The 23200-nt window shown below is 40.3% G+C and overlaps 1 protein-coding gene across 1 annotated transcript in view; it reads right to left on the bottom strand.

Moving 5' to 3' along the window:
• LOC128474981 (uncharacterized) overlaps positions 1–23200 on the bottom strand; it is a 164057-nt gene that overhangs the window by 108884 nt on the left and 31973 nt on the right. The window contains exon 6 of the mRNA XM_053457435.1: positions 7100–7187. Coding sequence (XP_053313410.1) covers positions 7100–7187 — 88 coding nt within the window. The remainder of the gene's footprint in view (positions 1–7099; positions 7188–23200) is intronic.

Genomic DNA, 23200 nt, shown 5'->3' with positions numbered 1-23200 from the left:
AAAGACTGAGGGCTAGTGATGTTGCCAGCTCTCTGGTGGCAGCCAAGAATGAAAGGTCATATCAGCCCACAAGTCACCCAAGTTGTTCTGAATATTTTATGTGGCATAACTGTCTGTCCTATGAACTTTAGATAAGTGGAACTAACCACATCAGCCAGACATTTGGAAATTTGGAAATAAACAGCATATTAATCACCATGTGCTGTATCTAGGGCCATAAAACAATCAGTAATTGCAGAATCTGGATGGTTTAGAAGTTAAGGTTGGCTGAGAAGCACTAGCTGGGGAGAGGACCCAATGTAGTCAGTAAAATAATACATTAGGACACCATAGGCCAATTACTTTTACTTTATAGGTATCGTTATATTCTTCAAGTCAGTCCTAATGCAAGATTCTCGTATCTACTTACTTGATCACAGGTTGATTATTCAACACTGTTTCCCAAGTTGGGAGAACCTCTTACTTTGTTTTGCTGTTTGGCAGCATTTGGTAGGAAGTACTTGCATATTTACATATACGGTAGAAGAGAAAAAGAGTTCACATTAAGGGAGTTCAAAGCTATCTTGTCCCTCCCTATATCTGCTGATGAAAGGGTTAGCTTAGGAATTGTGGGACATTCTGCCCAGGTCAGGGTAGGAATGAAGGACGTCACGTACCCTGGGCTGATTTAAAAAAGAACACTCCAGCCAATATATGTATTTTAATGAATATAATAGCTGCATAGTCCCTTTGCATTTCCATGGTTTTAAGAAAGTATTACTTTAAATAATGTGTTAGAAGCATTTTTTTTTATATACCTATTATTTTAAAGCACATCTTCTGACATGATGACTCCTGAATCTGGTCCTATATAGTATACATACAGTATATTCATAGATATTCACGTTTGCCCCACTGGGTGACAGGTGAGCTAGAAATCCGCCGTCACGCATTTTGGCCTTGCATAATCAGACGCATTAGTAAATATAAAAGATACCGGAGTCAAGCAACATTTGCTCTGTAATTTCACATGCTTTCCCCTCTAGCCTCATTGAGCAAGCACATCTTCATTTTGGAATAGAAATAGAGGAGGAAGTCTGCCAGAATGCTTAAATTTTACAATCACAACAAATGCTTGGGGTCTAGACGTGAAATCCGAGACTGCTCCATGAAAGAATCGGCATCAAACAGTCTGAACTTTTTAAATTAGTATAATTACACAATGGGGGTTATGCATGAAAAAAGTGATTCTATTCCAAATAAACAAGAAGACAAAGAACTAAAAGGCAATATCCGAAAGAAAATGTTAATTTTATCATCTTAGTCCAACGTTGATAAAGAAACCTGGCAGCTTTACAGTTTGACTGCATGTATAATATATATACTTACGAGAGTCTGACCAATATAGAAAGTTTATAGTTTAGTACCCTTTACCGCTTCTACAGGAACAACTATAACGGACGAATGCAAGTTAAATGAAGGGTTCAGCTTGCAACGTTGCTAGTGGCTGCATGGGCTGATTTCAATGGAAGCTGAACTTTTATGTATGCGGTTGAGCCGGTATACGCGTTAGCATATGCATGCATAGTATAATTAACTATGCTCCGTGTTCCAGCAAAGGCAGGCAAGGGAGATGAAAAATGATACAACAGGGTGCATCCACCAAAGTGAAATAAACTCCAATATGCATTAAAATAACAACACATTTTTCCTCTTGATCTACCTATCCCAGCCTTTTTCTGTTTTATGATCTTATACGAGGACAGCTATTACTTTTTCGCTTCAGTTCTCAGTGTGTCCTCAAGGCCAGATTAAGGAGCTTTAGGACCTGGAGCAATTACAGCCTTTATCAACCTGTTTGTTTTCCCCTTTTTCTGCTTTCTGCCTCTTGCTGTCTTTTTTCCTTTTGTTCTATTCTTTTCTCCCTCTTTGGCAATTTCTTTTCTTCTATCTCCTTATTTGCATCTCACTGCCTGACATCTTTTCCTCACTTCTTTCCCTTTATCTTTATTGTTTCACCTCACTTGCCTACCTTTTACATTTTTATCCTCTTTCTAACCTACATTCTGTCTCACATACTGTACACTGTACACATATACAGTACATACATATACATACACACATACACATATATACACACATATACAAACATATATACATAGTACTTTCTGTATCCTCCACTTCCCTCCTGTATGTTCCTTGTGGTCTGCAGCTTCCTCGCTGAGGGATGATCTGACCGGGTCCCACAACGTGCAGCAATCATGCTCCCTGACACTGTACGCCGACAAGTCATGTCATCTCCGGTCTCGCAGGGTCAGCGAGGGAGGATGGTTGCTGCATGTCACAGAAACCCGGTCAGATTTCTGCTCCGTAAGAAAGGAGACAGGTATGGACCAGTCAAAATGGCAGGGGTTTGGAGCAATTGCTTATCAAGCTCCGCCATTAATCTGGCCCTAGGTATACATACAATATGACAGCAAATAAGAATCCTTCGGCCCAACTAGTTTGCCCATATTGATGCATATAAGGACTTTCATCAGTCCTTGGTCTTGCATTTGATGTAAGATGCTACTATGATATTATGCCTATTCCATGCATGTTTCAATTCCTTCATTGACAGGTTGTATATCCACAAATCTGTATACATCCTTGCATTCTCTTGCATTCTACTACCAATACCAGTAAAGAGATTTTCTTCAACCTATAAAAATGGGGGGGGGGCACTGGAGTGTCTAGCAATACTAAATGCACTGGGTGTGTACTTCTTCTCTAAAGAATGAGCTGGTAAATATGTAACTTTTAATATCAGTTCCCAATGGGCCACATACATATTATAATTCAATGATGTGACGCATCTCCCTAAGACATGAGCTGAGAAGATATCAAACATTCTCAAGCATATACCTATAATAGCGCTACAGAAAACTTTTTCTAGAACTCTTAAAAGTAGTGCACATCTCCTCTAATGTCTCCTCTCACTCCCAAATGCAGCACATGCGTATTCCGCTCTAGAGAATTCATTCTGTATTCGGCAGACTCCCCCTAGAGCTCCTAATTTGATGCATCAGTAGTAGCGCGTGGACTTTTGCATTTGTCTTCCCCAATTCCCAAACTGCTTCCAGCCTCTTCCTTCCACCCTTTAATAAAAACACACACACGCATAGTATACGTCGCTCTCTATATAAATAAATAAATGATGTTGTAATTAACACCGTTACAACTTGTTTTCCCCTTAGAGATTAACTCTATTAGCTGCTTCACTTGTGCATGACATATAAATGACTTTCGTGAAAGCGTCCCTGTCTTAAGATACAATGCAAAGTGACACTTCTTGCCACTGCTCATTATTTTGCTCCTGGTCACAGCGCCGCTGTAGAGCTTCTTCCCTGAGGTCTTTAGACGTTTAATTGCGACGGTGCGGATTAGCCGCTCTCCGGCTCTCTGAAGAGACAGTGATACATTCCCTGATTCCGCGAGTGATACCGGCAGGGGAGCCCAGGTTTGCGCCAGACATGATTCATTATAACAAATGGGCACGTTTCCGTGGGATGTTACCCCATTCTCATACATTACCGACTCGCCATCCTCGGGCCATAAACCAGCCGCCTAGTTAACCTCTTCACCACTGGAAGGGCACAATAAGATTCCACACTTCTTCGTCAATGTCAAGATTTTTCGTTGCATTATTTCAATAAGACGTCCAGTGCGAAACAAGGCCGCATTGCTTTGTAAACCCTAAAAGGATTAAATGCCATCCTGCAGAGGAGATGTGTATGCATTCTCATTTTTTAACCAAAAAAATTGGCATTAATTGATAGCATTTCATTTAAGACGAAAGTGAAAATTTCATATTTAATGATTTCAGAAAAAAAGCAATTAGCGCAGAAAGGTAAAAATCTGATAAACGCTTTTCTTGCGAGCATATGGCTCAAAGATATTATGCTGTGCCGTACAAAATGATAGCATATGGAAAATAAAATGAGAAAAAAAAAACAAGGATAATACATATATCAGAAGAATGTTGTTTGTGCAAGCGGAGTGAGGATTGTGTGTGAGAACTGGGACTGGACAATTATTGAAAATGAACATACCAAAGAAATGTGATGGACATCGCTAAAGATACAAAGCCAAAGAGCATCAAGGAAGCGGGACAGAAAGGGAGGCAGTGTGTAATGGGTGGGAAGGGAAAGCAAAGGGTAAGATAATGAGTAGGGGCTTCATGCTCTGGAGAGAATAGAGGGTTAGGAAGAGCTGTTAGTACTCATCCAGGATTAAATTATGTTTACATGAACACATTAAATCATAAGTAGCCTCACTAGTTACTTGCTTATGCAATACTCATGCGTACTAAGATCTCCACCACCAACATACTGCAGACTCCTGTCCATCACAGCCAGCCAGATGCTACCTTATAGAAGATCTATTCCAAGACAAATTAAGGGGATAGTAGAAGCATTATTAAACACTCATCTACAGACACCAGATAAGCCAGAAGGCTTCCGTCAGAAATCTCATGGTGCTGCCACAACCACAAGGGGTTCTGGGTAGGCGCATGCAAATAAGGTCAACCATAATCACCTTTTGCCTCTTTTTGTGATTGAAGAAAAATGAGCACATAGACGCAGAAAATTACGTGTACAGCAGCTGCTGTTGCTAAAGCGTTCTACATAAACAGTGGCTCTAATATCCTCACAGCAAATATACCGTATTTGCTCGATTATAAGACGAGGTTTTTTTCAGAGCAAATGCTCTGAAAAATACCCCTCGTCTTATAATCGGGGCCGTCTTATAATCAGACCTCAAAGTCTGACTATGAGACGACTAAGATCCAGATCCCCCGCAGCTGCAGGGGATCTGGATCCTCCTGTCTCTACCCCCCCCCCCGCCCCACTTACCGGTACTTCAGAGTCCCCGGTGTGCAGCTGGGGCAGCGTGTAGATGTCTACGCGATTTGCGTAGACAACGTCCGCTGCAGCCGGAAGGAGGCGTGGCTAGCAGCAGGGGTTGTCTGCACCGGCACCGGCGCGGGGAACTCTGATCTCTGTCAGCCGGGGAATGTCTGCGTGATGCACGCAGACAACCCCCGCTGCTAGCCACGCCTCCTTCCGACTGCAGCGTGAGTCTACACGCTGCCCCAGCTACATGACAGGAGACTCAGAAGTACCGGTAAGTGGGGCGGGGGGGGTGTTAAATGGGGGGCATAAGGCATTTCTGGAGGCAGGGTGCTCTGTGAAATGCCTTTTAACCCCCTTAATGCCACTCTGCCTCCAGAAATGCCTTTTTAACCCTCTATACGCCACTCTGCCTCCTGAAATGCCTTAAACCTCCCTATATGCCACTCTGCCCCATAATATGCCTTTTAACCCTCTAAGTGCCAGAGTGGCATATAGGGTTAAAAGGCATATCATGGGGCACAGTGGCATATAGGGTTAAAAGGCATATCATGGGGCACAGTGGCATTTAGAGGGCTAAAAGGCATATCATGGGGCACAGTGGCAAATAGGGGGGTATAAGGCATTTCTGGGGCAGAATAATATTTTTCTCAATCATAGCTTTTATTAAAAAAATAGTTTAAATGAATTAACATTTACTGGTAAAACTTTTTTCCTATAGGGTCGTCTTATATTCAGGCTTTTTCTTTTTTTCCTAAATTAATATTAATTAATCAGGGTCCTCTTATAATCGAGCATATACGGTACTTTCCATTATGCATTCTTTAAGACAGAAAGGAAGGTGTCACAATAGTATTCAGCAGATTTAGATTTAATGTGGGTTTATAGTCTAGACTAGATGCCCATTTTCCTCACCTCGTGAAAGCATATAATAGTTGTTTTTTCTTATGGTTTCCAAACACAGGAGACTTTGGGACACTCATCTGAGTATAGGACCCCATTTAAAGTATATTTTAAATATATTTGAACTCAGGGTGTAATGGATGAGCAATGGCCAAGTTACTGCGTTAGTTTGCCTACGTGGACTCTGAAGGCAGCTTTAATACATCATGGGGTTGTTATCCAGGCCTGGAATGAGCTTGGATGTACTCTCCCTTATGCCGAGCATCTAACAGGGTAATAAAAAGAATGCTAGGTAAATTATGTGCTTATCCTTCTTAAGTGTGTCAGGGAAGTAACACGGAATCTAATTCCCTCTCTGATCATGTCCTGCTCTACAGAATGCCCTGGGTCACATCTGTTTTATAACTGGTTTTTATGGCTTAGCAATCATTCTGTACAAGATATTCATCACTGAACGGAAAACTAAATTCACTGCGTTGCCAAAGTTTATCCCCTGGCCTCTTACCAGGTTTCTCTTTTGCTTTGTAACCCGCGGGACACAGATTTCTTAGCACTTGACTCAGATAAGAGCCAGGCAGTAGTCCACGAGAACTAAAAAAGGTCAGTGTTTTGGGGTTTGTTTTTGCAGTCGCAGAATGACCAGAAGTCTTGCAGGCCCCCAGACAACAAATCAGCTACAGCTGCATTATTATTATTATTTTCCAGTCTTGGGTCACATACGGGCTACATTGCAACCTTCTGTAATAACTCAAAGTACCAGCACAGCTTCACAGAGGCTCTCCCCACACCCCATACACCCCAAATCAGTTGTTTTCTTATAAACATTATAACTGATCCACTGTCAATTGGATTAAGAATTCAAAAGAGAGTGACATAAGTATGAAGTTATACCAATATATAAACCAGTGTTTCCATATGTACCATTTGCATTTATATGGATAGAGGGTGACAAGCGGGCAGAATGGGGGAAAAAAAAATACGGCACATGTCCAAAAAGATCAGAAATTAGCACAAATACCTATATGCCAAAGTCCAGCATTTCCCATATATACATTCTTCAAACCAATCATATCATAAGTTCCTCTCTTTGCATGTTTGAACATACTCAAATAAATAACTATTGGGTAGGAAGTACAACATTACATACATACCATGAATGGCCTCATTCCCATTTAGTATTGTGCAAGGAGTGCAAGGAGTTTTGACATTTTCCCACATTTCGTGTGTCTGTATATATATATATATATATATATATATATATATATATATATATATATATATAGTCAGAAACCCATAATTAATGTTATGTTAATGGCACTACTTACAATGCAAATTGGTCAGTTCTTATCTCTTTGACAACATTCAGGTAGAGGTTGAATGTTATACAGCAGACCCAGGACAGCGAGCACCAGTCTGTAATGAAAAGAAGACCATCAGTGAAATTATCTAGAAACACAGTGTCTGTGAGGATATAATAAGCATAATAGGCACAAGTCTCGTCATAGAAAAATAACTGTAATGCCTTTAATTGAACTACTGCGTTCAAAGAGCACAATGAAATCTGAGCATCTAAGGAAGCATATTCTTCAAACATCTTGTTGTTTGAATAGATGCACACATTACCATGGCTGGGAACCTGTGGGCTCCGGCTACCAGAGCCTACCCTTACAGGACATGGTTGGGACCGCCGGCTAACGTTTGTGGGCATTCCCATCAATGTCAGTGGGCGTTCCTTCTGACATAGCAGGAAACACCCTCATTTAAAGGGGAAATGGGCGGGGACTGTGGTGTGTTAGGACCCCGCTCCTGCGAACAGGAGAACTGGAGAAGCGGCACTTTGAAAAAAATTTCAGGGACACTTTGCAGCATAGCTGTCAATTACTTATTTGACAATTTACTACACCCACTCTCCCAAAGCCCCACCCACTCTGCTGAACCCTCATCATTAGCATAATTTAACTCTACCTTTGTCACTCCACCAGTACCCAGAAGTTATTCACCCAGATAAACCTACCCAAGGGTTAAGCTCAAAGGTAGGAGACCTGGGACTTTGATGATGCCAATAGTGTGGAGGGAAGGAGCTTTGCACACCGACGAGCATGCACACATGATGGCAGCCAGTGGCGCATGTAGCTTGAGTAAAGCCACACTTAGCTAGAAACAGAAAGAGGCTTTTCAGAAGGCTACTGATCTATGAGAAGAGATCTGTCACACCTAAAGGGATTTTTTGCATCATTCTCCACCTGTTGGTGATACCAGAACTTTTCTTGATACTGCACTGTACTTCGTTCTAACGATAAATGTCTACACTTATGAAAAGCTTGTGCCTTACAACATTGACACTATTAAAAGTACCGTATTTGCTCGATTATAAGACGACCCTGATTATAAGACGACCCCCCCAAAATCTGAATATTAACTTAGGAAAAAAAGAAAAAGCCTGAATATAAGACGACCCCAAAGGAAAAAAGTTTTACCAGTAAATGTTAATTCATGTAAACTATTTTTTTAATAAAAGCTATGATTGAGAAAAAGATTTTTTTTTTTTTATTTCTTGTATTTTCCAACCTGTCCCCCAGTTACGCACATCTGCCCCCAGGCTTGCCACTCCAATATGGCACTGTGGCCCATGATATGCCTTTTAACCCTCTATATGCCACTGTGCCCCATGGTATGCCTTTTGACCCCCTATGTGCCACTCTGCCTCCAGAAATGCCTTATACCCCTATATCCCATTCTGGCATTTAGGGGGTTAAAATGCATATTATGGGGCAGAGTGGCACATAGGGAGGTATAAGGCATTTCAGGAGGCAGAGTGGCATTAAGGGAGTTAAAAGGCATTGTATAGAGCACTCTGCCTCCAGAAATGCCTTATACCCCTATATCCCACTCTGCCATTTAGGGGGTTAAAAGGCATATTATGGGGCAGAGTGGCATATAGGGAGGTATAAAGCATTTCAGGAGGCAGAGTGCTCTATTAAATGCCCCCTTAACGCCACTCCAGAAATGCCCTATGCCCCCATTTAACACACACACACACACACTCTCTCCCCCCTCTCTCACCCCCCTCTCTTACCGGTGCTTCCAGCCGGGGCACCGGGTTGACGTCGCCTTCTGCTGCAGCCGGAAGGAGGTGTGGCTAGCAGCGGGGGTTTGTATGCGCCCGTCGCGTATACTTTCCCCGGCTGTCAGAGATCAGAGTTCCCCGGTGCGGGGAACTCTGATCTCTGACAGTCGGGGAAGGTCTATGCGACGGACGCAGACAACCCCCGCTGCTAGCCACACCTCCTTCCGGCTGCAGCGGACGTTGTCTACGCGTATCGCGTAGACGTCAACCCGCTGCCCCGGCAACACAGCAGGAAGCACCGGTAAGTGTGTTTTGTGATGCGGGGGGGGGGTCGGGTGAGACAGGAGGATCCAGGTCCCCTGCAGCGGTGCGGGGGATCTGGATCTTAGTCTCCTAATCAGACCTCTATTTGAGGTCTGATTAGAAGACGACCCCGATTAGAAGACGAGGGGTATTTTTCAGAGCATTTGCTCTGAAAAAAAACTCGTCTTATAATCGAGCAAATACGGTATTTGGCTTCTAAAACTTTGGAAGGAACCGTCTGCTATCCTTACACAGTTAAGACGATTCAGAGGTCATTGGAACTACTTACATCCACCACAAGATGGAACGGGTTCCAGTTTTCACAGTCTGAACCCCGACTGAATTCCCTGTGGTCTTGCCTCGGGTCTTGTGGAAACTTCCACCGTGTTTTCGCAATGGCGATAAAGAATTGACAGACCGTTTTGTACAAACACACAGTCGCAAACTCCTTCCGCAGAAGTCGTGAACGTGCCTTGCACATAAGCACTAAAGATACAGCTAGACATTTCTGTTCTGTAAGCTAACAGGGTTCTGTTTCTTCCCTAGACACCACTATATAAGGAAGATAAATGGCACCGAATAAATTAAGACAAGCCCAGGAGGGGACTGACTTTCTATTTGTCTGTATTACCAAGGTACCTCTGTTACAACTTTCTGGCACAGCGAACATGAACTATTCAGACACAGCACTATTAGGTTATACATTTTGGAGTCTTGTTTTAGTTATAATTGTACATCAAAAGGCCAAAAGAAATATATTTAAGTTTTTAATAGATCCCATAGCACCTTTTAAACTCTAGGTTTCTATCATACGCTCACAAAAGTACTGTAAATACTACCCTGCCACATATGCGCCTTAGCGGAAAGGATTTTTTTTTATAAATCTTTATGTGCTGATCAAACTAAACAAAATGACCCGTTTATAAAATAAGAGTGAATTGTCTCGGTGACACTAACGTGCGGAAGTGACTGGACTTGTGATCGGTGATTTAGGAAGTATGCCATGTTTGCTTTGTGCTGCGTTTCAATTAAAACCTCCAGAAGAAATGTTTATCTACCTGGAAGCTTTAAGCCGGGAGCTATCACGCTACCTTGAGTAAACACGGGTTTATTAATAAATTATTTTTGATATGGTGGAATTAATGGGATTGTGGCCCAAGTACTGCTGTCTCTCGAAAGCAACATAACACATTTATCATATTACGCAGGTAATGTGGTTATCTAGCCAGGACTTTACATATAACAAGAGATTTTGAACAATAATAACCTGTAGTTCTTTTCTTAAAGAAAAAGCATGAACTTAATATACTGGAACTATTACGTATCTAATGCAGAAGGATATATAACAGACCTGATGGACCCTTGAGTGCGAATAACCTTAAATAAACACACAGACAACTGAACTTGGATATAAAAAGGCTGTAGTATTTTATTGAGGCTTTAATAAAACCACAATTAAAATTAACCATACCTTCATACATAATAATTTAACCATTAAGTCAGCCCTACTAGCCAGACTTACAATTGAAAAGCTCAGATTTGTGCAAATAATTTCACCCGCGCATCGCGCTTTTTATATTAACGTTTCCCGCCTTAATCTCTCACACGACCCATAGCCAATCAGCGGCTCACCTAACTACCACGCACAGCTGAAATAAAATGCGCTCGTGCTACTACCCGCCCTATTAACCCCTACCCGCCCAACACCCTCATGCAACATTAAGGACTATGCGCCCCCATGTTGCCATTCCTGTAGAACCCATGGGGTGTGCTCAGACATAACAATTAATTCTGCTAAAATGAGCTTACAATCTAGAACACTGTTTATTATACCGATACCATACCTCAACAGTTTTTGCGGGCAGTAGGGATCATGGGCTGGCTGGAAAGCTCATCGAATCTCCCCGGATCAGCCCTGAGAGCTGTATAATGAATACAGCTATGGGCTGCTCGTGAGTGAACGAAAAACAACTTGAGACCAGAAAAAAACATTATTGAGAACGGAAAGGGAATATCCACCATTGTATTTTCGACCCAAAATACGATCTGACTCAGATGGATGTGGCTTCTTCTAGTGGCTCCCCTGGACGAGAAAGCCACGATGTCCTTTGCCTGTAACATTACAAGCAATGGCATTGCCCAATATGTTTACTTCTTGAAGGGCTTCGCCAGATCGTAACCCCCTGTTCAGTTGCCAATATGTTTGTTTACAGCTCCACAGTTGAATAGATGAGCGCCCGCATGTTCACAGTGTGTCACCTTAATCCGTCTGTTTTCCCTGACATCTATCAGAGCGAAACATTTAGCAGTACTCAAGGAAAACATGCGATCATCTATTATTTTACTAATTGTAAACTACTGAGGAGAATGAAAGGACGTGTCACAATAAGCCAACACAATTAGCATTTACACTTGCATGGCAACCTTTCAGATAAGTTAGGTTGTGAAAAACGTAATGCAATTTATTACACTTGAGGAAGCTTTTATTTAATGCTAGCAAAGCCGAACACGACTCCTGCGAGCCAAGGCGTTCGGGATGCAGGGAAAGGCGGATGCACAAGGGGAGGTCGGATTAAAGCGCACATGATGACTGGAGTGTCCCTTGAAGGCCTTTTGCCCCAATTTTTACCAAGGGGTACGTTGTGGCTCAGACATCCATTACATTACTTTTGTATTTTTTTGGTCCATCATGTTTTAGATTGATTACTGTAGGGCTTGAAAAAAAAATAGCTTTGACTCTAAGGATCCAGCCTTTTATTTATTTATTTTAGTTTTGGTTAACCTTTAGAAGCTTAAAGTTAATGTGGCATTCATCAAACACCCTATACCAACCCTGCCATTACAATATGTGGTAATGACCTAATTGTTGATATATTATATATATATAGATATATATTCACACACACACACACACACACACACACACACACACTCACACACACACACACACACACACTGTATATATATTATTCGATACATATCAAATGTAGCATTATTTATACCCTGCATTATGTATGCCAGTATCAATAACCAGTGACATGTAACAAGAAAAAGGAATTTGGTTTTAATCCTAGGATTTCTCTTGCTTATCTTGTCTTTAATTAACGTGCTAGCTACATGGAGATCACATTTGAAAGCTGTTTATGGCCATATGATTTTAATGTTTCAGTGTAATCCGTGTCTGTAGCACATTTTGAAATGTTTAGGTAATATAGTAACAATGATATAGTATATTTAAAACATTAAAGTACCCATTGGGAGGAGGATTACTGAGTTTAAGGTGGATTTAAGAAATTCCCAGTCTAAATCAGATATGTGTGCATTTGTTCATCAAGAAAACAATTAGCTACACTAATATATATATATATATATATATATATATATATATATATATATATATATATATATATATATATATATATATATATATATATATACTTAAATATTCTATCTAAACATGGAATGAGACTGCTCAGGCAGGTTCCAACTGTTCCCAATATTATTGTGTTTTTCCACCCAGATACATGTAATTATGAGACCAAACCCCTCTGCCTCTATCTCTTCCATTGAGGTCCCTTTTCTATGAGCTCAAAATCAGGGGAATGCTGGTATATCAGGGCAGATAAAGCAGAATGGCACCTCAGCCCCTTGCTTCTGCTCCTGGTTACTAATATATTTACTAGCACATGTACCAACACATCCAACCTCTGTGAGCCTTGCAGCTGGAATCAATGAGATTTCCCCAAAGACTCCTCAGCCAATAATGTATGCATTACACAAGGCCTGCTTAGTCTTTCTTTCTGGAGAAACCTACTGGTGTTGACCCTTCATAATGAACAGTGAAGTGAGAGTTACTACCACAACTTCCCTGCCAACTCTTCCTTTAATGAATAGATCCCATTGTTTCCAACATGGTTGGACAGTTCCCAGAAACCATTTGGCTTCTTACTCTTAGTGGTTAATATACTTTAATACTATTCTACAGCTATTGCTACTCCCCAGTCCCCTACAGCTCTATGGAATAAAATATTTAATTTAATAAAAGATAAATCATCTAGGAGAGAGATGTGAAAGGTATATAACCTACATTTAAGTGCAATAAGACCTAACTTGTGTTTACAGCAAAAAAAAAAAATAAGATCACTGGGTGACTGGGTGATTATTTTTAGCCTTTTGTTACAGGATTACCATCCAGGCCAACTATGTAAAGGAAATCAGGGTTATGCACCAGAAAGATTTAGTAAGCCCCGGCTATGTCTGCATTTGTAGTTCATACAGTATAATGGGTGAAATGTTACAGTCCCTTGATTAACAGAGGTCAGACAGTCGCATTGTCTGACTGAGTAAGCAATTGCTGTCCATAAGTCATCCATAAAGCGAAAGGTCAAATTTAATGTAGCGTACCAAGCTGCAAATGGAATGGGGACGCCTTTATAATTACGTAATTTTCCCGCAGACAATGAATGTAACAAGACTCATGGCAAGCTTGCTGCTTTTAGCATTGGTGTTTTACAAGTGGAGAAGTCATCGTGGCTTCCAATACACCTTTACTTTCTTGTCTTAAGTTGCTCTAGAAATCATTTAGAAATATATTATTGTTAGAGTACATTTTCTTGCATATAAGGCTTGTTTTTAATGCACATAGTAAAGCATTTCACCCAACTATTCTGTTTTTTAGATGTAACCTATCCCATGTCTCCAGCATTCTTTCAGAAAAGCATATGGCAAAAACATGGCAATGAAGAAGCCAATTTCATAAACTATTATTAAAATGGCTGTGTGGATTAAAGTTTTTCATTTGACGCAAACATTTAGCAGCGACAGACTCATTGGATGTATAAAAACTGATTTTGGTGTACTTAAAGATGTTCTTATCACTATAGCTTACTGGATCATACCACTGGTTGTTATAGGGGCTAAGACCTCTTTTGGAACTTTGCAGTAGAATCACTTTTTTTTACACATATCTCCTTGTATATTTTTATTATTTTTTTTCACTTTCTTTACACTTATTAAAAAATATGCATACACACTTCATTAAAACTGTTGTGTGTTTTACATTAATATCATACAAAGTGAAAAGTAATCTGACATGAATGGTAAATTGTGATATATTCTTCAGACCTTTTTTTAACTTATAATTTGCTGTTTTAATTTAAAATATAGGTTGAATAAATATAACTGAATATGTATCTCTCTCTCTGCGGTCTCTGGGAAGGGTCTGAAACAGGAAGCTGACACTTGAATTATCTTATGATTTATCTTATGAAGATCCCTCTGTAGAATGCTTCACAAGTGTGATGTGTAGGTTCATCAAAAGATATCATGGCCTGTGAAGCAACTTGCACTTTCCCACAGAAATGACATTTTCACACTTAAATGATAGGGTGCCCATGAGATGCTCCACTCTGCCTAGCACTGTATCCGAAGCGTGGATGTATGTAATTGTCCTATGCTACTCGAGAGATAAGGGAGGATACATGGGATGAATTATCTAGGCCAGGGCTGTCCATCTCCGGTACTTAATACATATCTAAAAGATGTTTTGCAGTGATGGGCGGTTTAGTTTGTTGGCTGTATATATACGTGAGTAGGACCCCTTATGAAACATATGGCACAGTGAAATACTGGCTGATTATTTAAAAGAACCTGAAGGTTTTAATTATTTTTTTCACAAAACGTAACACTGTTAGTTATTGTGCATTATTATATCTGTACTAAATAGGTCTCCGACTGCCTAGTTTTACAATTGCCCACTTGGCTGAACGTGTGATGAACATGGTGACATGTTATCGGGTACTTGGCACTGCCCTCAAGTTCAACACTAAGCATGGTAGAAAAGACACTCAACTGCACTCACAATTTTCTGTATAGACCAGTCTTTTTCTTCCTTACTCACATGCTGGCTTATTAAATGAAAAGAAAGCAAGGAGGTAGTTGTTAAGGAAAGGAGTCTGATCATCTCTAACCCCACTATTATTTGAAAGTCCATCACCTAGCCAAGGAGATGGGAAACACCAGGGATAATGGGCTCCTTGTTTCTGTTATTAAACCTTCCCCATTCCCCGCTGGGTAACAGTAGTTGAACTTTGCCTGCACCAATATTGTAAATCGCTGTAAGACTTTATACTGGTCCTTCAGGAGTGCTGCATCACATTTGCTACCATACTCAACTCACAACCCTGTTATATATTATCTATAATCTTGACTACGTTCGTTTTTTCCAGAATGACACCCTCAGGCTTAAGATCCCCTGGCCCTGCCACAGTACACATCCTCTCACTAAAGAGTAATTTTATACATGCTTAATTAGCTATTTGAGATTTCCCACAATTTTGCAAAATGGTATCGAATTATATATGTTCGTTCACATTCCAGCTCTAGACACCAATTGGAAAGATTCATGCACAAAAAAATATGCAAAGAATTGCAAAAACTATTTCCTGAGTGACTTTATCTGATTCTCCTTTGCTATTCCTTGATAAAGGAGTCAGCAGTTTTACATATCACTAATACATAACAAAGATGGGAGGTTTACCTTCTCAAAAGAAGGAACTGCAGAATGACTTGCACTCAAGTAATGTACACAATGAAATGACCTTACAAGTTGTATCAAATGTATAGGTGGGCAAGTCAGACTCATGCCCAATGACTGGCTGGGCCAAGCACGTGAAAAGCCAAGATGGCTATAAACTCTTCTTTTGCTTTACTCTTTTGCGGTTTTCTCATGTGGTTGGCTGTCTCAATTTGGCTTGGATGTGGCACGGCGAGCTGGCTCAACCTCCAGCATGGCTTAACGTGCACCAATGGCTTGTTAAGAAACGTTGGGTTTATTGAGTAATTTGCTGGTGAGTTGGACATTTCAAATCAAACTTCTCAACAATCCAAGTGAGCTTCTGTAAGCCATATATAATGCATTGTTGAAATGTCTTCACATTCACCATGCAATATGCAGGTCCCTTTATTGTAGGAGTAGCAATCTCAGGCCTTTCATTATGCAGTGATGTTGTTATGCTAAAATGTTAAACTCTTTCTGTAGACTTATAGTGTAGTGAATATAAATCTATGTGACCTGTGCCGAGCAAGCGCTTTAATGCTATTAGGGGTTCAACATGCATTCTTTTCTTGCATATCCTTATCTGGGATAATCATCTTCTCTGGCTGTGCATCATAGGCGCTTTCCAGAGCGGGTGAGCTATCTCCGTTTCTCTGCCAGCACATTGTAAGGACAAACCTCAGTGGTCACGAGGGTCTTCCGTTGCATTCTCTCTATTGGTCCACTGCTCCGGTCCGCCAACATCACGCATCCCCCGCCACTTCCCCCCATGTATGCTCTGAGGTAGCACCCTGCCATGCATTGTCAGCTACACATCGGGGGCCAACCCAGCAATGTACGATTACATGATAGTGTGTCAGCTTGTACACCAGACGCACACATCTGACGTTGTTTGGCCCTGGCTGACCTTTTATGACCTTGGATAGCCTTTATCTCCTGCTGGATTGGCTATAGTAATGCCGGGACTTCATTTTGGCTTTGCGCTTTGTTGGTGTAATATTCCTGTGTTGTTCCAGCTTGGAACAAGCTTTTTTTTTTTTTTTAACATGAGCCTAGGGTGCTGCTCTGCTCGAGGCATCTCCTACAACATTGTCTACCTGTTTCAGCTCCAGGTTATCCACCTTCCTACCAGTTATTTTACACAAGTTCAACCACCACCTTTGTGATACATATTTTTCTTTTTAATTTATTATAAATCCAAATAAAAACTTGCAGCGTGAACTGATGAATATATGTGCTGAAAAAATAGCTGTAAACAGGAGGTGGAATTTACCAGTTTGTGCAAATCCATTCCAGATACCCCACCAATATTTCCAAAAGGGAATTAAATATAATTGTAACAGGATGATACTGGGTTACCATGGATGTAAAGTTCATTGTCGTAGTGGATACTAAGGATGCAGTACATGTTTGCAATGTAGCAGGACTAGAAAGCACTTCCCTCTTAGCGACAGATCTCTAATCAGGGCCACAATTGCATTACAGATATAGAAACATAGAATCTGCAGATAAGAACCATTTGTCCCATCTAATCTGTCCATTTCTTCTGATGTAGAGACTCGGACCTTAATCAGTACCCCATCTCATCTTAGACTAGTATTATGCCTCATTATTATCTCATGCATGTTTAAATTCTCTCACTATAATAGCCTCTATCACTTCTGGTGGGAGGCTGTTCCACTTATCTACCACAATCTCCGTAATGTAATCCAACTCGACATTGATCTTGAATAAATATCTTATTCACATTTCAGAATGGTTAGTTTGGCTGAAAATTTCCAGCCATTCGCAAAATAGATAAAAATGTCAATAAAATGGTTGGGTCTTCAGCCACTAATGCTTCCTAAATCATTTTTTTTAATTATTATTATTTCTTCTTGCTGACTAAACATGCATCCTCATTCCATTCATTTTTTTTTCTCGTTTATCTCCCCATGAGCGTTCTAAGCAGGTAATCAGAGCGTGCAGACATTCAACAGTAATCAATTAGCACCTACTTTTGGTTAAATTGAGAATATGCAAATCGGCTTTCTCATCAGACAACCGCAGTCAACATTTCAAAAAAGACAGAAAAAAAATAAGTAAAATGTCACGCTTAAATATCACATCAAAAAGTTGCATGCCTCAGTCGATAACGAGAAGGACCCCCCACTTCTGGACAATCTTCATTTCCTGTGCTATTGAATTTTTCTCCACTCTGTTTATTCCACAGCACAAGTTCTGCCTTCAAACCGCTTCGCAAATTTACAGTCGTATAAGACACGTACTGATTTAAGCACTATAAGACGTATCAGAAAAAGACCTGCAGAGCGACTATAAATTTATTCAGAATACAAGCGTGCGGAACAAGTGCCATGTCAGTTCGATTTGTGTATGCATAATTGCTATATATTTTAGTCAGTAATATAGTTCTGCTTGCTCACGACGAAGGGAACACTCTCAAACTAAGTGCATCGGGTCACTGCCAGGCCATTGAAGCTTTCCCTTATCCTGCATCTCCTGATTTCATGTAGTCCTGCTTTGTCCTGCTTTGGATCTCCTGTTGTGGAACATTGGACACGTTTCTATGGCATAGTTGTTTGGCCTTGCTTCGGTTGGCTACTCTTAGTCCTGATGGCCACGTAAGACCTTAACTCTAGCGGTAAATATAATCTGTGGTTAGCTGACATGTTTCATACTTTAGTTCCTAAACTCATAATACACGGTATACTCGTGGTAGAGTAAAAAGTTCTAAAAGGCATAGAAAAGATTGCCTATTTTATTCTGCCATAAGTGTACGTGGATATAGTATAGGAGATACCTTTGCCGTGGTTATTTGAATCTCCCTAGATTAATTCTCCCTTTTCCCTGGTTTTTCCGTCTTCATTTCTTACTAAGAATCTGGCTATTAACTTTATAGAAAAAAGCACTTTTCTGTTAATCTCCCCAAGTTTGTTAATGGTGGGCAGTAGATTCTATAAGGATTAACGCACAATCATTCCCATTCCTAGTGTTTATAAGTAGATGTGTATAGGTGGAAGAAATAATAGGGGTCATTTCATAGAATAAAATGAAACTTTGCGTAAATGGGGAAGGGTAGGGGTTATTTCTACGTATGGGGAAGTATGGGTCACTTGCAAAAAATAAGATGAATGTTTGGGACATTCCACTACAGTAAAATTTGCATTTACCACAATATTAGGTTGCCACCATTCTCCAGTAAGTGGCGAATTGGCCTGCAATTTTAAGGCATTACTGTATAAACATTTTAGGACCGTTGACAACAGACAGCTGAAGGTTAAACTGTCCGGCTTAGAACAAGCTTTTTTTAAGATAAGCTGGAAAAGCAATACTTTATCATTCACACTATCAAGTAAAACCAGTGGGGCCACAGCAGAGCAACACATCACAAACCTTCTTCTAGGGCCGCACTTCCCAAAGGTATATACTGCACAACCCCTTCCTTCCCTTCTTGGCCAGTGAAATGGCCAGATCTTCTTGGTCCACATCAGAACTTCAAGGAGAGGTGGTTGGCAAATGGCCATCCCTCCTCCCCTACTATAAACTTGCATCATTAGGGTTCCGGATCCCAGTGCACACAACCAAAAAGCATTCATCCATATACCATGACAATGTCCAGTACGTCTATGGCAAAGCGCAAAGAATTATTTACAAAAGTATGGGCACACATGCACTAAATGCAAAATCACTGCAACGACTACTTATAGACCTATAAAAGTAGATAACACGATACAAGTAGCACAGTGAGGACAGGTTAAGACTGGAGAGCCGCAGAAGAAAAGTTGCCGTTAGGATATATCCTTGGTTACGGAGGAAGGCTAAATAGAAAAAAATAGTATTAATCAGCGCAGGACAAAATGTAGTTATTACTGGAAGCCCTTTTCTACACACATATCAACATCAGATTCGTCTCACTAACCCCAGGAGTGGACAAGTTCGCCAATTACTTTTCCAGCTCTTAAATGCCATCAGCGCCCCATTTTCATTAACGGAGATCAATAGGTCATACCATTCAGTCATGCTTATAGGTAGACCGCTAAGGCAAAAAAAACACAAATTTCAAGGAGAAGCCGGGTAATTGGAGCTACAGGGAATCAATGAGAGTTTAGTGGCCTCGCTGTCATCCCTAATCTGATTTATCTGCACCCTCCAAGTCGTTAAAATTTCTCAAGATGCAGATGAGTACTTAAGTCTGTTTTAACCCCCGAGTTTATTCAATTGTTCACACATTTGGCACCAACATAGTTAATTAAATGAGAATTAATGAGCAATATCGACATCATTCATTGATTGTTTTATAGTATGGTCACAGCAGGAGGGGTAGTGAACAGGGGGGGAAGGGTTATCCCAGTCCATTTCTCATTAATAGTTAACCCATATAGAACATAGATTGGATGCCAAATTAACCATTTATTACATGGAACCTTCTGGACCCCTGTAGGGTTAGGGAACCGCTGCTGACCAACAGTTCCACTTTTCTAAGTTAGAAACACAACTGGATTCATCAGTCAAAGAATTCTTAACGAGGACTACATTTTCATCTATTAAATGGAGTATTATCAGTAACAAGAAATGGCTGCACATGGTAAAGCAGTACTGAGAAATTAGGTTAGACAGATATTAACAGCAATGGTTGCGCAATAGAAATTTAAATGTATCAAATCAAAATTACAGTTCTGTATACACTAATTATTATAGTCATTGACCTATGTTCAGTATACCTTGAATCCATTTCCACTACTGGAACTGATGTAAAAAAAAAAAACTTTTTCCTGTGTCGCAGAGTGGATTTTTATAAGACCTTTTAGAGTACGAAATCGTACGCGCTGATAAAAGCTGCAGTGGTGGGAACATATCATACATATTAAGTAATGCATCACCTTAAGCAGACTCATTTTAGAAAATCTGTTATTCTGAAGCAAAGAGACAAACACTTACCTGGAAAAATAGCACATGGGGGAGCCATTAATCATCCATATTTTGGAAACAGCATGTCATGGAAGGAATTAGACTCCTTCAGAATTAATGTGTTGAAGAATATGGACACTTTTATTAGGTTTTTGACAATCTATATTATGTCTAGAGGGGAGCATTTCTTCGCTTTTAATATATCACAACAAGATTCCATAGTCTTAAAGCTAAACACAGTTTTTCCTCTACCTTAATGGTCTTAACTGTAGAATAGTGTAAAATATACCCAGCATAAGACAGGCTATTCTAGGATCGAGAGACAAAAAGCTAAATCGTTAAAATAAGATATAGTCTATTATCTTTGAGTACGATAGATGTTTTGTTGGCTGGGGAAAATGAGTTATGGTCTAGTAATCAGTATGATCACAAGCTGGCAATCCAGAAATGGTCTCTAAACCGAGAGATACAGTATGTCGTCAATGATGAACCGTAATTCTAACACTCAACAGACTCCTGGAGCTCCCCCTCATCTGAGGGTATGGCTTCATTCAGGGGATACATCTAGCCACATAGGGATGGGGCTTGGCATGTGTAAAGGCTAGCCCCAGTGGGACTTGGAGAGGATCTGAGGTAGGTGTTAAATGGGTAGGTGGGGTGAAGATGACCAAACTCCCCTCCCAGGCAGGACATTGTAAGAAAATGACCCAGAGACCTAGGAAAGCCACGCTTCACCCAGAGACTCCAGGTCAAACCCAGCAGGTTCCCAGGTATGACAGTGAAGATGAGGAGTTCAACTTTGGTGAATAAACCCCATCTTTAGAAACACATAAGATACCCAGTAAATATTATCTGCTTTTGAGGTGGAAAAAATTGCTGAAAAACATTTGAGCCACAAGTTGGTTTTTTTTTTGCATGTCCCTGGTTTTTAAGCAAGTATCAGTACTGACACCTATTGTCACCGATCATATCTCTTGTGTGCTAATCAGTAATTTATTAAAATGTTTTTTTAGATTTAGGTGTGCAACCAACAGTCCAACACAACTTGCGCAAATTAATGCCCCATTCCCTCATCGCAAAGGGAGAAATAATATAATGTCGGTAATAATAAGTGAATAATGGGCCAGTGGATGCAAACCAGGGGATGACATTTTTTCTGTATGGATGTCTCCTTTGATGGGCTGAAGATGGAGATTTTAGGGGACTGTTTAACATTTGTTAAATGGGCAGCAGTTAAACTTAAAGCAGTTAAGAAGAGTTGCTGTTGAGTTAGAACTAGTGAACACGTGTGTTGCACAGCTTAGTGAAACTCTTGTGAGTTCGCTTTGTACTTTAGTGAATAAATCCCTAAATAAGCTGACATGCCAAAAATATTTTTTTTCCCTTTGCATAGATCTTACACAGTTGCCTCCAAATGTTCTCCCCGCTGATGCCTCCATATGCAAATAGATTAATATATTACTGCGTAGATTTTTATGGATTGTTTATGGGTTAACAATTCCTGTTTTATCAAAATTGAACTGTACAACTTTATTGCAATGAAAATAAATCCAATTGATCCAAGCTAGCCAACGTCTCCAGAGAAAAACACAGGAATAAGTGATAATTAGAGTCGGGTTAATTGGCTGCCTACAGTGTTAATTAGAGAAAGGTTGACCTTGGTACCGCGCTAATCTACAATGAAGATAATATTGACCGTGACGCTAAGCAGTAAAGACTGTGATGATTCTGATTCATTACCTTTAATCACATGATAGAACAATCCCTTTCATGAACTGGAAAAAAAGATCTACCACGTGAATAGTATGTATGATAATCAGGGCAGCACGAGCCCAATACAGCAGGATTATGATTTAGCAAGTGATTTATTGATGGTAGAAGCAAGCAGCCCCACTCATTGAAACAAACTAAATACCTGCATCGGCTACATACTAGATCCCATACTAGATCTGTATTTGCTTCCTCTCCAAATCTGTCTAGATCAAATTCCATGTCGTAAAAAAAAAAAAACCCAGAAAACAGTTAATAGAATAAAAAATGACCAGAGCAAAAAAAAATTCTGTCTGCATTATTTTGGTGAATGAAATCAAACAAATTTGGAATGAATCTTGTCTGAGACCATACTTTGTGACATCATTTTGCTTAATCAATATGCAGATTTCTAATGGGTTTTGTGGTCAACTCTGAGCTATTAGTTTGATTTGTCTCCTTCTCTGTTCAGGTGTTTTGTTTTAAAATCAGCAGCCTTCCCCCTTCCTTTATATGAGCCTCCGCAGAGCTTCTGTCTGTGGAAATGAAGTGTTGCCTGTACATATAAACAGGATAAGGAAGAAGGCTTCAGATCAGCTCAGCAGCCAAACTGCACTACAGAAAGTTGTTCTCTTCCCTTGATCCACTTGGTCATCGACATATCTTTCAGTATATGTGGTCAGCACTCTAAAGGCTAGCCATTGGCTTTTGGCCACCAGGTGGAGAATTAAGGGAGAGATAAACTAGGCATGGCAAAGAATGAAAACTGGGAACTGTACTGTTCCTTTAAGGAAGACGTTATCATGATGCACAAGAAAAGAGGTCCCTTGTGGATTATGGTAC

This window comes from Spea bombifrons, chromosome 2 (genome assembly GCF_027358695.1).
Source record: "Spea bombifrons isolate aSpeBom1 chromosome 2, aSpeBom1.2.pri, whole genome shotgun sequence".
NCBI lineage: Eukaryota > Metazoa > Chordata > Amphibia > Anura > Pelobatidae > Spea > Spea bombifrons.
The sequence above is the reverse complement of the archived record's forward strand: the minus strand, read 5'-3'. Positions and strand labels throughout refer to the sequence as shown.